This window comes from Telmatherina bonti (genome assembly GCF_933228915.1).
Source record: "Telmatherina bonti genome assembly, chromosome: 23".
NCBI lineage: Eukaryota > Metazoa > Chordata > Actinopteri > Atheriniformes > Telmatherinidae > Telmatherina > Telmatherina bonti.
In genome coordinates, this window is record NC_136632.1 from 11,238,280 (window position 1) to 11,251,051 (window position 12,772).

General features: G+C 39.9%; 1 protein-coding gene across 1 annotated transcript; it reads right to left on the bottom strand.

The window, feature by feature from the left end:
* Positions 1–8,862: 8,862 nt before the first annotated feature.
* fbxl14b (F-box and leucine-rich repeat protein 14b) lies at positions 8,863–11,962 on the bottom strand. Its single transcript, XM_079263329.1, has one exon. It carries the CDS (start codon positions 11,833–11,835, stop codon positions 10,633–10,635), a length of 1,203 nt encoding a protein of 400 aa, XP_079119455.1. The 5' UTR covers positions 11,836–11,962; the 3' UTR covers positions 8,863–10,632.
* Positions 11,963–12,772: the final 810 nt, after the last annotated feature.

Consider the following 12,772-nt stretch of genomic DNA (forward strand, 5'->3'; position numbering starts at 1 on the left):
GTGTTTGTAAAAGAAGACATCAAAATGAGAGAAAACCTTTAAGACATCTTTCTGAAATCCCTGAACGTTAGATTGACATCTTTGTCAGCTAAAAGGTTTTTAACCTTGTTAACATGTTCATAAGATGTTTCTTTAATGCATCTAGTAAAATCGTTTCTCAGTCCTGTGCCTGAGGATTTCTGCTTTGAACTTTGCAGAGCAGCACCTGCAGCCTCAGAAAGGTGAGGTCAAGCCAAAGAACCAATCCTGATAAGCTGCTGGTTGGGGCTTTGTGCATGTTAAACTGATCAAATGCGAAGTGAGAAAAAACTTGAGGAATATTTAGTTCAGGCTAAGTGGAAAATCAGGCTAAGTGGAAAATCCAACAAAGGCAAGGTCAAACAAACCAGAAAGGGAACAAGAAGCCATTAGATTGGACTCCAGTCAATTCCTCACCACCTGGGAATTGACTGGAGGCATTCGCCATATAAATCCACATGTCTGTTCTACAATATAGCTGGCATGTGAAGAAGTAGAAAGACCTGCTAGCAAACTTAACACTGCTGCTGTCTTGGTCAGGACAGCATTACTGCATGTTAAACTAAGGAGCAAGAGGCTGGCAGTCTGACATCATATAATAAAAACCTGCATTTTCTGACTGTATATAAACATTTCAGCTGGAGTCAGTTAAAAACATTTAGACTAGATAGTTTTCAAAAACTTTGAATTTGTTTGTTTATGTATTTTGTGGACAGAATGCATAAAAGCGTAGGCATGTCTGAGGTTATGCATACGCATGTTCGTGTTTACAGGCCCATAACAACGTAGCCCAAGTCGTTTTGAGGCCATAAAAGGTTCTTTCATTGTTAAAACCTTTTAATGTACAAGTCTTGGGGAAACTATTATAAGGGACTGAAAACTGCTAAAGTGCCTCTTTAAAGGGATTTTAAAAAATATAACAAAATATAGACTGCTGTACCCCCAGTGCAAGAAGAAGCACTTCAGGTGATCATTCATTCCATCAGCCATCATAGCTGTCGCGTCACTATTTTTCATTTACACTCTCATTTTTCAATAGATACTCACATGTCATGACTACATATCTGTATACATGTCTACATATCTGTATACATGTCTACAAATCTGTATACATGTCTATATATCTGTATACATGTCTACATATCTGTACACATGTCTACATATCTGTATACATGTCTACATATCTGTACACATGTCTACATATCTGTATACATGTCTACATATCTGTATACATGTCTAAAAATCTGCATACATGTCTACAAATCTGTATATATGTCTATATATCTGTATACATGTCTACAAATCTGTATACATGTCTATATATCTGTATACATGTCTATATATCTGTATACATGACTACATATCTGTATACATGACTACATATCTGTATACATGTCTATATATCTGTATACATGTCTATATATCTGTGTACATGTCTATATATCTGTATACATGTCTATATATCTGTATACATGTCTACATATCTGTATACATGTCTATATATCTGTATACATGTCTACATATCTGTATACATGTCTACATATCTGTATACATGTCTATATATCTGTGTACATGTCTACATATCTGTATACATGTCTATATATCTGTATACATGTCTACATATCTGTATACATGTCTATATATCTGTATACATGTCTATATATCTGTATACATGTCTACATATCTGTATACATGTCTATATATCTGTATACATGTCTATATATCTGTATACATGTCTACATATCTGTATACATGTCTACATATCTGTATACATGTCTACATATCTGTATACATGTCTACAAATCTGTATGCATGTCTACAAATCTGTATACATGTCTATATATCTGTATACATGTCTATATATCTGTATATATGTCTACATATCTGTATACATGTCTACATATCTGTATACATGTCTACATATCTGTATACATGTCTATATATCTGTATACATGTCTATATATCTGTGTACATGTCTACATATCTGTATACATGTCTATATATCTGTATACATGTCTACATATCTGTATACATGTCTATATATCTGTATACATGTCTACATATCTGTATACATGTCTACATATCTGTATAAATGTCTATATATCTGTGTACATGTCTACATATCTGTATACATGTCTATATATCTGTATACATGTCTACATATCTGTATACATGTCTATATATCTGTATACATGTCTATATATCTGTATACATGTCTATATATCTGTATACATGTCTATATATCTGTATACATGTCTACATATCTGTGTACATGTCTACATATCTGTATACATGTCTATATATCTGTATACATGTCTACATATCTGTATACATGTCTATATATCTGTATACATGTTTATATATCTGTATACATGTCTACATATCTGTATACATGTCTATATATCTGTATACATGTCTATATATCTGTATACATGTCTACATATCTGTATACATGTCTACATATCTGTATACATGTCTACAAATCTGTATACATGTCTATATATCTGTATACATGTCTACAAATCTGTATACATGTCTATATATCTGTATACATGTCTACATATCTGTATACATGTCTACATATCTGTATACATGTCTACAAATCTGTATACATGTCTATATATCTGTATACATGTCTACATATCTGTACACATGTCTACATATCTGTATACATGTCTACAAATCTGTATATATGTCTATATATCTGTATACATGTCTATATATCTGTATACATGTCTACAAATCTGTATACATGTCTATATATCTGTATACATGTCTATATATCTGTATACATGACTACATATCTGTATACATGTCTACATATCTGTATACATGTCTACATATCTGTATACATGTCTAAAAATCTGCATACATGTCTACAAATCTGTATATATGTCTATATATCTGTATACATGTCTACATATCTGTATACATGTCTACATATCTGTATACATGTCTTGTCTTCTTACATGTCTGCATATCTTTACCTACCACAGTATTTAAGATACAATTTGTCTATAATTGTTTATTTTGACTAAATTCATCTTGTCAGCATCAATCGTCCGGTTGTTTTCAAGTCTTTTTATCAGTGCTGTATTTCCAGCCTACGTCATCTGGAAAGTGTGTTAATGATGTTTTAACTATCGTGGCTTTTTGATTGGCTGTTGTAACATTTAAATTTTACTGCCTACAGGATGATTAACATAGTATGAAATGTTAAGGGATTCATATATCATCCATCAATCTTGTATACAACATTGCTGCTGAATGTATACCATTTTATCCAATTCAGGGACATTGGGGGGCAAAAGCCTGTTCCAGCAACTAGCAGGTGGGAGGAAGGGTACAACCTGGACAGATCACCACTTCATTGCAGTTGGCCAAATAACCATTAGAAATGCTATACAACACTGCAAAGTGCTAGTAAAAGGGGGAAAGGTAGTAGAGATAATGTAATATAGAAGGCGGTAATCGGTTTGGGTAATTTACAAAATAGCTATGACAATATTTTAAAAAAGATAGAAAAGTTTTTTAAAGTATCAGGAGTAAAACTGCAGGACTACAGTAATATATTTAAGGAATCCTTTCATTGTTGACCAGCTCTGATTGGTCGAGAAAAGCAAGAAAGCATCAACGGTAATAAGATTTCATACAAACACTCAGACACGTGCACTTACACAAGCAATGTTTCTCCATTAGAAAAACCCAAATCAAAAGCAGTGCCAAATGTTCTTGACTGGAGCTGCTGATTTAAAAGAAAAAGGAAAAAAAAGTTTCCTGACACACACGGACACACATGCGCACACCCCCCCGAGGGCCCCTGGGACTTCAAAGAGCCGTCTACTGTACCTCAGCGACACCTCAACACCAGGTGCCGTAGAGATGAGGAAGGAGGGAGAGAAGAGCGGAGAGCTGGTGACAGAGAGATGGGAAACGGTTGGCAGGACGATAGAAACAGGAGATATATGGAAGCAGGGAAATTAGTAGAGAAAAGTTAGAAGTCTGTGGAGGAAACGAAAGAGATGAGAGACAAGAGAGGTTAAAAGAGGAAAAACAAGAGGGGGAAGTATGCATTAGGAGGTAAAGACAAGAAAGAAAAGGAAAGATGTCTTCATGTTAAGAAAGAAGACAAACAAACGACTGAGAGAAACAGGCAGGAAAGACAGACAGACAAAGCGGCAGACTAGAGAAACAGACAGGGAGTTGTTGCAGCTGAAGACAGGCATGTGGGGGAGGGCAGTAACACTCTGCTACTAATACCAGGGCTGCTTTGTTGTGAAGAACCCCAGCTCCCCTTTTAATGGTGAACTATTCCTTTAATGATAGCAGTAAAACACACTCGCACACATATATAATGCCGTTCCTCTCCGTCTGACAGGAAATGTGGTTCAGAGCGCAACGTGACAAGTCACAGTTCAACTTTTCCAACTCGCAGGCTGAACACACACACACACACCCGAGTTCAAATGCAAAAGCAGCTCTAATACGATGAAGAAGTTTCACCAGCTAGCTGTATGCAACAGGAATGTGGGTCTCTGTCTAATTTAGGCAGCTGGGAGCTTTTGTATTAACTTGTTTGCGAGCTGTCAATCACTCAAACAACAAGATCTACAGATCTGAAGAGAGAATCACAACCTGAGGAAGATGTGTTTGTAAGATCTGCATGCACTGATCCTCACTGGCAGCAATACATGTCTAAAAGATTTCATAAAGGTACAAGGCACAATGGTACACAAATAAAGCCTTAAAATCTGACAGAGGTGGTGCTTTGCTGAACCAGCTGTGATATTTAGCAACACGGGGGAAGTTAAGCTAAGAAGGAGAAGCAGCATTCAGTCTCTGTGTTTTAATTTTTTTGGCTCATCACGTCTGAACGTTTGTCAAACTGCTTGTCTGCAGCTGATGAAGCGGATGTGCTAAAATAATATAGATTCAGCTTTTATTAGTGCCTGCACTGTGCAGCTCTCAAGGCTGGAGACAATTAGCTTAGCACTGCAAAAAAGACTGAAGGAAGGGGAGGGGGGCTAGTTCGGCCTGAAGATTTACTGCAGCTCTGAACTTTTCTGGACTATTTATATATCGGCTCAATGTAAGAAGCTTCTTCCTGGCTCAAAAGTCACATGACATATTTATTATGTCACTGTGGCATCCAACGCAGAGGACTACGTCAGAGCTGAAACCTGCAGGCGTAAGTCGAAAAAGTCTAAATGTCAACATAAAATTTGGTACAAATTCAAAGAAATGCACGATAATCGGTTATTTAACAGCAAACCAACCATACAGCTGTCAGAAAATGCAGCTTTTCTTTGGAATAATATGAAAGAAACTCCAACAATGACAAGAATCAAGACAAGTCAATGCAAACAACCACCATTTAAACTTGCAACGTGTGTATTTATTGCTATAAGCTTTTTGCTCCTTATATTATTAGTTAGCAAAGCTGAGATAATAAAATACGTTTGACCCACAAATGGAATTCATTGAGGCCAAAATGCTCCACGACTGACAAATGAGACGTTTGTTGTGACTCCAGCTCTGAAATCCCATGCTGGTGATCTCTTTACAGCCCTGTAAAATCCAGTTCTGTGATTTTATATCATCAATCATGCACAGTACAAAGGATGTGCATCAGTTGTAAGAAGCTTTTAAATAAAACACATACTCAGCCGTCCTTACACAGCTTTTTGGAGTCCTCAGAACATATCTTGAATAAATAAATGAATAAATAAATAAATAAAATTAAATAAAAAAATCATTTTAAAAAAGAATACATGTTGATGTAGGTAGTGTTCAGGGGTCTGTACTGTTTCATCCTGACTGTCACAATCATTCAACTGGTTTTGTGGTCTGTTCTTTCCTCCATTTAAAGGAGTATGTATGGGTTTGTAAAAGTAAATAAAATTGTCCACATTTGAGACTCTGCTTCAGACTAAGCTGGATTTGCATTTTCATTGGAGGCAATGTGGAATCAGACCAGTAGATCTAACCAGTCAGAGCAGACAGAGCACCTGCATAACAACATGTTAGATTAAGACATTTTCTTTGCTGCTTTTGCTTAATGGCCATGCAGAGGAACGGGTTTATTAGTCTGGTGAAAAGTGTCATATTTTAGAACTATTTAGGTGTAGAAAGAACAAGAAATAAATATTTTGAAATCGTCTTTTCTAGACAAAACTCCTTACATGAATATGTGCTCTGTTGTGGACTTTGCCTTCGTAAATAACCAGCAGCGGAGCCTCTGTTGGGGGGCACGTCATTTTTGACCACATGATCCAGAGCAGATCTGGTGAGTGGAGAACATTTGGTTCCAAGCAGTCAGCTGCTGCCACTTTCTGGAGATTTTCTCCCCCCAAACCCAGCAGAACACTTATTATTTGGACTAAACAACAAAGATACTAAAATTTTAGTACTTGAAGTGGTGTGCCGTGTTTCTTCCAATGGATTTCAGGAAAAAAGTGAGCTGTGAACAGGAATTTACCAATCCTGCTGCCTTTTAATACTTTATTTTTACTGTACCCTTTCCCTCTGTAGACGCCAGATGTTAGTAGGGACTTCCTTTTTTCCGTAAGAGCTGTAAATTAGTTCATTTGTCACAAAAAAGGGAAGAGGAACAGATCTTTGGAGGAGCAAACATGGAAGTGTTAAACTTGAGATATTTTGCTGTGGTGAGCTCATAGCAGCGGCTACATTTGGGAGGCTGCTGTGGCCTTTTTTTTAAAAAAAAACAGCTTAGCTTTTGGTGACCTACAGTGGTATTTTTCTTGCAAGTTACCTCATTGTCCATGACAAGACCGGTAGCACCTGTGCTCTTTTCGCACAATGCAAAGGGCACTAACACTGCAAGCGACAGAGTGATAAATCTGCGACGACGCCAGGCTGAAAAAAAAACTCCAGTGCTTAATTCACTCTTAGCTTTCTATTTCTCGCATGCAAATTGAGACTGCAACTTATATAACAATGGGCAAGTTTGTATTCTCCTCACAGGTTGTTCGGGGAATTCTTTCATGGAAAAAACAAAGACTTTCAGTATTTTTACAATGAGACGACACAGCGCTTCAGAGGAGGCTTGCAACGCATGCAGAGGCTCCACACACCAATAATAAGGGATGCAAGGTGACCTAATATGACAACCGTCCACTTTGCTGATGTGTCCTTAAGCAAGACACCGTCTCTCTCTGGTGCTGTGGAACAGAGGCTGACCTCTGACCTCTATGAGGAGGGTAGCAGACAAAAAGAGATTCTCCCTGTGGGGATTAATAAAGTATCACATTATCATTTGAATGCTGTTGATTGTATCTTCGTCAGTCTACATTTCAGTCTGCAGATGGTTTCATAGGAATGCTTGATGCGACCTTGTCTCCTGTATTTGTGGGGGCAAAAAAAAAGGTCTGCGGGCTGAAATGTCAAATGATAAAGAAACAATCAGTTACGTTGCTCACCTCCCACTTCGCTATTCATAGAATTAATTATTTCAATATGTATCCAAGCTCTGGTTTACTCTGTTAGGTGAAATGTTATTACCACGCAGGCAAACCCCAGAAAGCAGATGACAAATCTGTTCGCTGCAACGGCGTTAAATGTTGTTTTCAAGGTTTCTTGAACAGCGCAGCGACAAATCTTTTTACACCTCTGCATGCACTGGTTGCAGTGCTGCTGCACAAGACCAAAGGCCAGCTAAAGCAAAGTTAAGAAACAGCAAACACTGACATTCTGTGTGTTTGTGTGTCTTTTCTTCTGTCCCTGTGGTCAACAATCCCTCTAGCTGGCCTTTATCCCCAAATCCCCATGGACAGAGAGTCAGGAGGGAGAGAATGCTTAAATGCTTTGAATGATGGTGTGGAATGCTAAAAGGAAGAGTTTGCCTGTGTGTGAGTGGGAGGGTGTGTGTGTGTGTGTGTGTGTGTGTGTGTGTGTGTGTGTGTGTGTGTGTGTGGTGATTGGGAGGGGGGCTCCTGCTTGGTCCAGGATCTGGTATGCGTGACTGAACAAGAAGAGAAAGAGCGCAAAAGAAGGAAAAACACCAAAACCTGTTTTCTTAACTTCTGAAGATGAACGCTGGTTACAGACTGGCCTGGCGAGTCCGCGCTCAGTGTATGTAAATATGAATCTGTGTGTGTGTGTCACGTCACACATCCTGATGGAAAGCAGAGGGAAATGCATCCTAACTCATTTTTAAATCCCATTACTCTGTACATGCAGCCTTACAGGCACAGCTCTCCCACATCTGTAATCACCAATTAAATAATATAAACACATAAAATTAAAAATAAAAAAAAAAACTCCAAAACTTTCACAAGTTTCACTTTTAAAGATTTTAAACCCAGAGATTAGCAAAACACCCTTAGGTTCCATTCGAAAGCAAGAGGAGAAACGTTGATGATTAAAACAATCTGCAGGGTAGAACAGTTTGTTATAATAAACGCCGTGGTGATAATTAATTACACACACTGCAGCCAAATCAAGACAGCAAGCATCCATTTTGAATCTCCTCATAAATAATAGAACAACAAAAGATCCTTTTTTTTCTTTTTTTTTATCCCTGCACTTTTGAAAAGCACGGCTGGACAAATGAGACAATAGTCCCAAATGTGTGGGTGGGTATTAGGAATGAGGCGTTACAATTAAGAACTGTGTCGTATTAACTTAAATTCAAAGAGGACAGATCTGTATTTTCGTGTTTTATTTTTTCTTTACAATCCTGTTTAAATAAACAATAAAGAAGCCTGATAATCAAGTGTGACACCTGCACACAAGTAATCCACACAGCTCTCTTTGGTTCATTATATAAATATCTTTAATTGTTTTAACCGTAAGAATATAAAACAATTTAATTTGATTCTGCATTTTTTCTTTACAAACACATAATATACAGTACATCTTTATATTGTCAAACACACACAGCGTTTTCAGCAGGACGCACATCTGTATATTCATTTTCTAGCAGGTCATTGCATTACATTAAAAATGTACACACTGGCGTCAGTGTGCGCGTGTGCACGTGTGGAGCCTAAATGTGTGTGTGTTAAAAGAAAAGACAGAGATGAGGAAAGAGCGAGAAAGAGACGCATTCAGCTTGTTGTAACCCGAGACGGAGGAGAGAAAGAAAAATAATCGATTGCTCCTTATTCGAAGCGTGTCTCAGAATGGATGGGGGGGTTGTAGTTTTATTCAGAGAAGAAGAGGGGGTCAAGGAAGGAAGGAAGAAGAAGGAAAAGAATGATCCCTGCCCTCCTCACTCTGCACCGGTGAGAGCGACATGAACATGAATGTGTTGGTATTAATGTGGGAAAATAAAAACCATGAGGCAAACCCTGATTTTCTTTAGATTAATAAAGGGTACAACATAGAAATCACTTCAATTTGAAGTACTCTGAACAACGTTCACTGACATTTATCTCCATCTGCATCCCTAAACAAAAAATACCTACAGCCTGATAATCCTATAAGGACATACAAAGCGTTAAATAACAGAGAGATCATACCTTTTTCATGTGCGATACCTTTCCTCTAGATCTCTGTCATTATAGAATCAGTATAGGTATTTCTGGCAGGGGTAAGCTCATAAGCTTGTCTTCTTTTAATTGGTCGAAAGGGCTTTAAAGTTGGACTTCATCTCTTGCGGAATGAAGGAAACGAACAATAAAAAAGGCCCTTGCATGCTGGCGTGGTGTTTGAATTTTGCATAAAGCGATGTCCTCTTTTACAGCTCGCTGTGGAAAATTGTTGCTGTTTATGGGGGTAAATTAACAAAGGTAGTTAGACTGTGCACTGGTCTCCTTTCTCCGGCTCTGCTCATGGAAGAGGGGAGGGAGGGAGGTGATGGAGGGATGGGGGAGGGGGCAGACACAGTCCCTTTAGGCACATTTTCTCCCAGTCTCTCATTCCCGGTTTTCCTTCTCTTTCTTTTTTTTTTAAAACAGTAAACACCCTTTGAAAAAAACCACATACGAGGTAGCCAAATGTTTTTTTTTTTCCTTTCTTTTAGGCGTGATGGCTGTAGCGCAGATTAGTTGTCAGATCTAGACTCGTTTCAAAAATAAAAAAAAAGTCTCATACTTAAATTTTACAACCTCTCTCAGCTTTGAATAAAGAAAAGGAGTTTGGGTGGATGAAGAATTTCCTGGAAGTGTCAGAACTGAAGTATTTTGTTAAGGAAGTGACACTTGATTTAAAAACAAACACTAAGAACAATAATAAAAATTTAAAAAAATGAAAGAAAACAGGCTGATTTGCTCTAAGGCTATTCCAGTCCGAAGCCCAATTTCATGACAAATTAAAACAGAAAACAGAATCTAAACATTTGTTTCCAGGATTTTTATGAGCTTATAACAAAAGTTTTAATTGCTTTCTACTGTGTAGAATATTAAATCATATGAAAATACCCAATTTAAATCCTGCAAGGCCAACAGGAGGAGAAAAAAACTAAATTAAACGCTCAAACAGAAAATTCTGGTCACACAGAAGAGGATCACCTTACACAGGAGGGAGCAGGGAGCTTTTTCTCTTTTTAAATAAGAAAACTCTCCACCCACTCCTCCTGCTCCCTCTCCATCCCAAAAGAAAATGAACACACACACACACAAAAGCAGTCATTCACAACACAAACATCTCAAATCACCTCACTTTCTCACTCTCTGTCATCTGCCACAGTCCCAGGTTCAACACTTTAAGGCAGGGGAGCTGTGTGATCCTCTCCAGTCCCCTCTTGGTGATCTTGGTACATCCATACAGGTCAATGCCCACCAGCTGGGTCAGGTGGTCCGCTATGAGCTCCAGCCCTTTGTCCGTGATGCGCACACACTGTCCAATGTTCAGGGTCCTGAGCTCGTGCATCTGCCTCACCATCCGGTTTATCCCGTCGTCAGAGATGTGACACGAGCACAGAGACAGGGACTTCAGCTGGTACAGCCCCTGGGCAATGTACGCCAGGGTCTGGTCCCCGATCTTGTCACAGAAGGAAACGTCAAGCCCAGAGAGCCGCAGGGTGCCCATGGCAAGGTGCATGGTGCCTGTGTCGCTGATGTTGTCACAGGAGCGTAGGTTGAGGCTCCACAGGGAGGCCATGTGGGAAAGGTGGATCATGCCGGCATCTGAGATCCCCCCACAGAAGCTCAAGTTCAGCACCCGCAGCTTGGTCAGCCCCTTGGAAATGTGTTTGAGTGACAGGTCTGTCAGCTTCTGACAGTCTTGGAGAGTCAGGTACTCCAGGTTCAGGCAGCCCTCTGCTGCACTACGGGTCATGCCCGCCAAATGTCCAATCCCCACATCTGAGACATGCCTGCAGGACCTCAGATTGAGGCTCTTGAGTCTGTGGAGGCCCCAGGCTATTAACAGAAGTCCAGTGTTGGTGATGTTGCTGCAGCCACCAAGCTCCAGCACCTCCAGGTTCTTCAGATACTGGGCGATCCTGCCAAGGCTGGAGTCTGTGATCTGTTTGCACAGACTCAGGTTCAACACCCTAAGTGATGGGATCTCCTGCACAAATGCATGTCCCAGCCCGTTATCCGTGAGGTTGTAGCAACCAGACAGATTAAGAGACTCGATGTTAGGCATTCCCTGGATGACATAGCTGAGGCTGCGGCGCAGCGACAGGATCTGGACCCTCCGGATGCCCCTGGCTTGTAGGCTGGGAAACAAGGAAGGATTTGCCCGGCGGAGGTGCAGTTTGGCCTCCACCCCCCTCCACACCGACTTGTGGTAGGATGCATCCCTCCAAGCTATGCACACTTGGGCAACCCTGCCTTTGTCCCTCACGTCCAGATAACTGAAAATCATGGCCAAAATTTCCGGGAAGAGGCACGAAATGTGCGTCTCCATTGTTTTTCAAAACCCAGGCATATAAGAATCAATACTCCACACCACCAGTGCTTTAAAAAAGGAGAAAGGAAAAAAGGAACCTACTCCAACACCCTCTGCTGTTGCAATTACGCAAAAGTATCAACAGCCCCAGTTATCCACAGAAGTTTTTAAAAAAAGAAAGAAAGAAAAAGAAATAGTACTTGTGCGTTTCTCTTTTACACTGAACTGTGCAAAATCGATCCAACTCTCTCCACTGCCACGTGATCCGGTCTGGTTGCGCAGCAGGATTCAAATGTATCAAAAAAGGGAAAAAAATAAAGAAAAAAGGCGTTTATTCCTGCCTCTACCCCTCTATCCGCCAAAAAGAGGAGGAGAGGGGGCGAAAGGAAGGAGGAGGAGAGGAGGAAAAAGCGTCAATCCTTCCCCCTCTCTCCCTCTCTCAGACGACGCTTCCTTGTATTATACCCACAAAAAGCCTTCCTCTCGCGGCCGAGCGGGGATCCAGGCGGTCGTACATTTCAGAATGAGAGAGTAAAAACAAAACCAACACTCTTCGCGCTGCCTATTAAAAAACCAGCTCCATGACAGAAAAGCATTAAAGACTGAGTTCGACTGGCTTTGTAGGGAGAGTGAGAAGCAGAGAGGGGCGTCCTGGGCTCAAAGCCTTTGTCTGCTCTTTTCAAACCGACTTGGCAGGAGCCCCAGCACTTTGGCTCTACTGAAGGGGTGGGAGAAAGCGATAAATAGTAAAATATATTTATTTAAAAAGGTTTATATGATAAGTCACGTAAAATGTGAGTTTTAACCCTAGTTTAGTACAATTACTGGTGAATTGATGCATTCAATAAGCGATGCATAGTGAAATAAAGTCGTCATTTGGTCGGCACACCCCTACCCCCTCTGTGTCACGTAGATGGTTCGTCCCGCCTCAGCTGGAACGGTGCGAACAGTTTCC

Coding starts and splice junctions, on each gene's coding strand:
- fbxl14b (XM_079263329.1), bottom strand. CDS start 11,835: ATGGAGACGCACATTTCGTGCCTCTTCCCGGAAATTTTGGCCATGATT.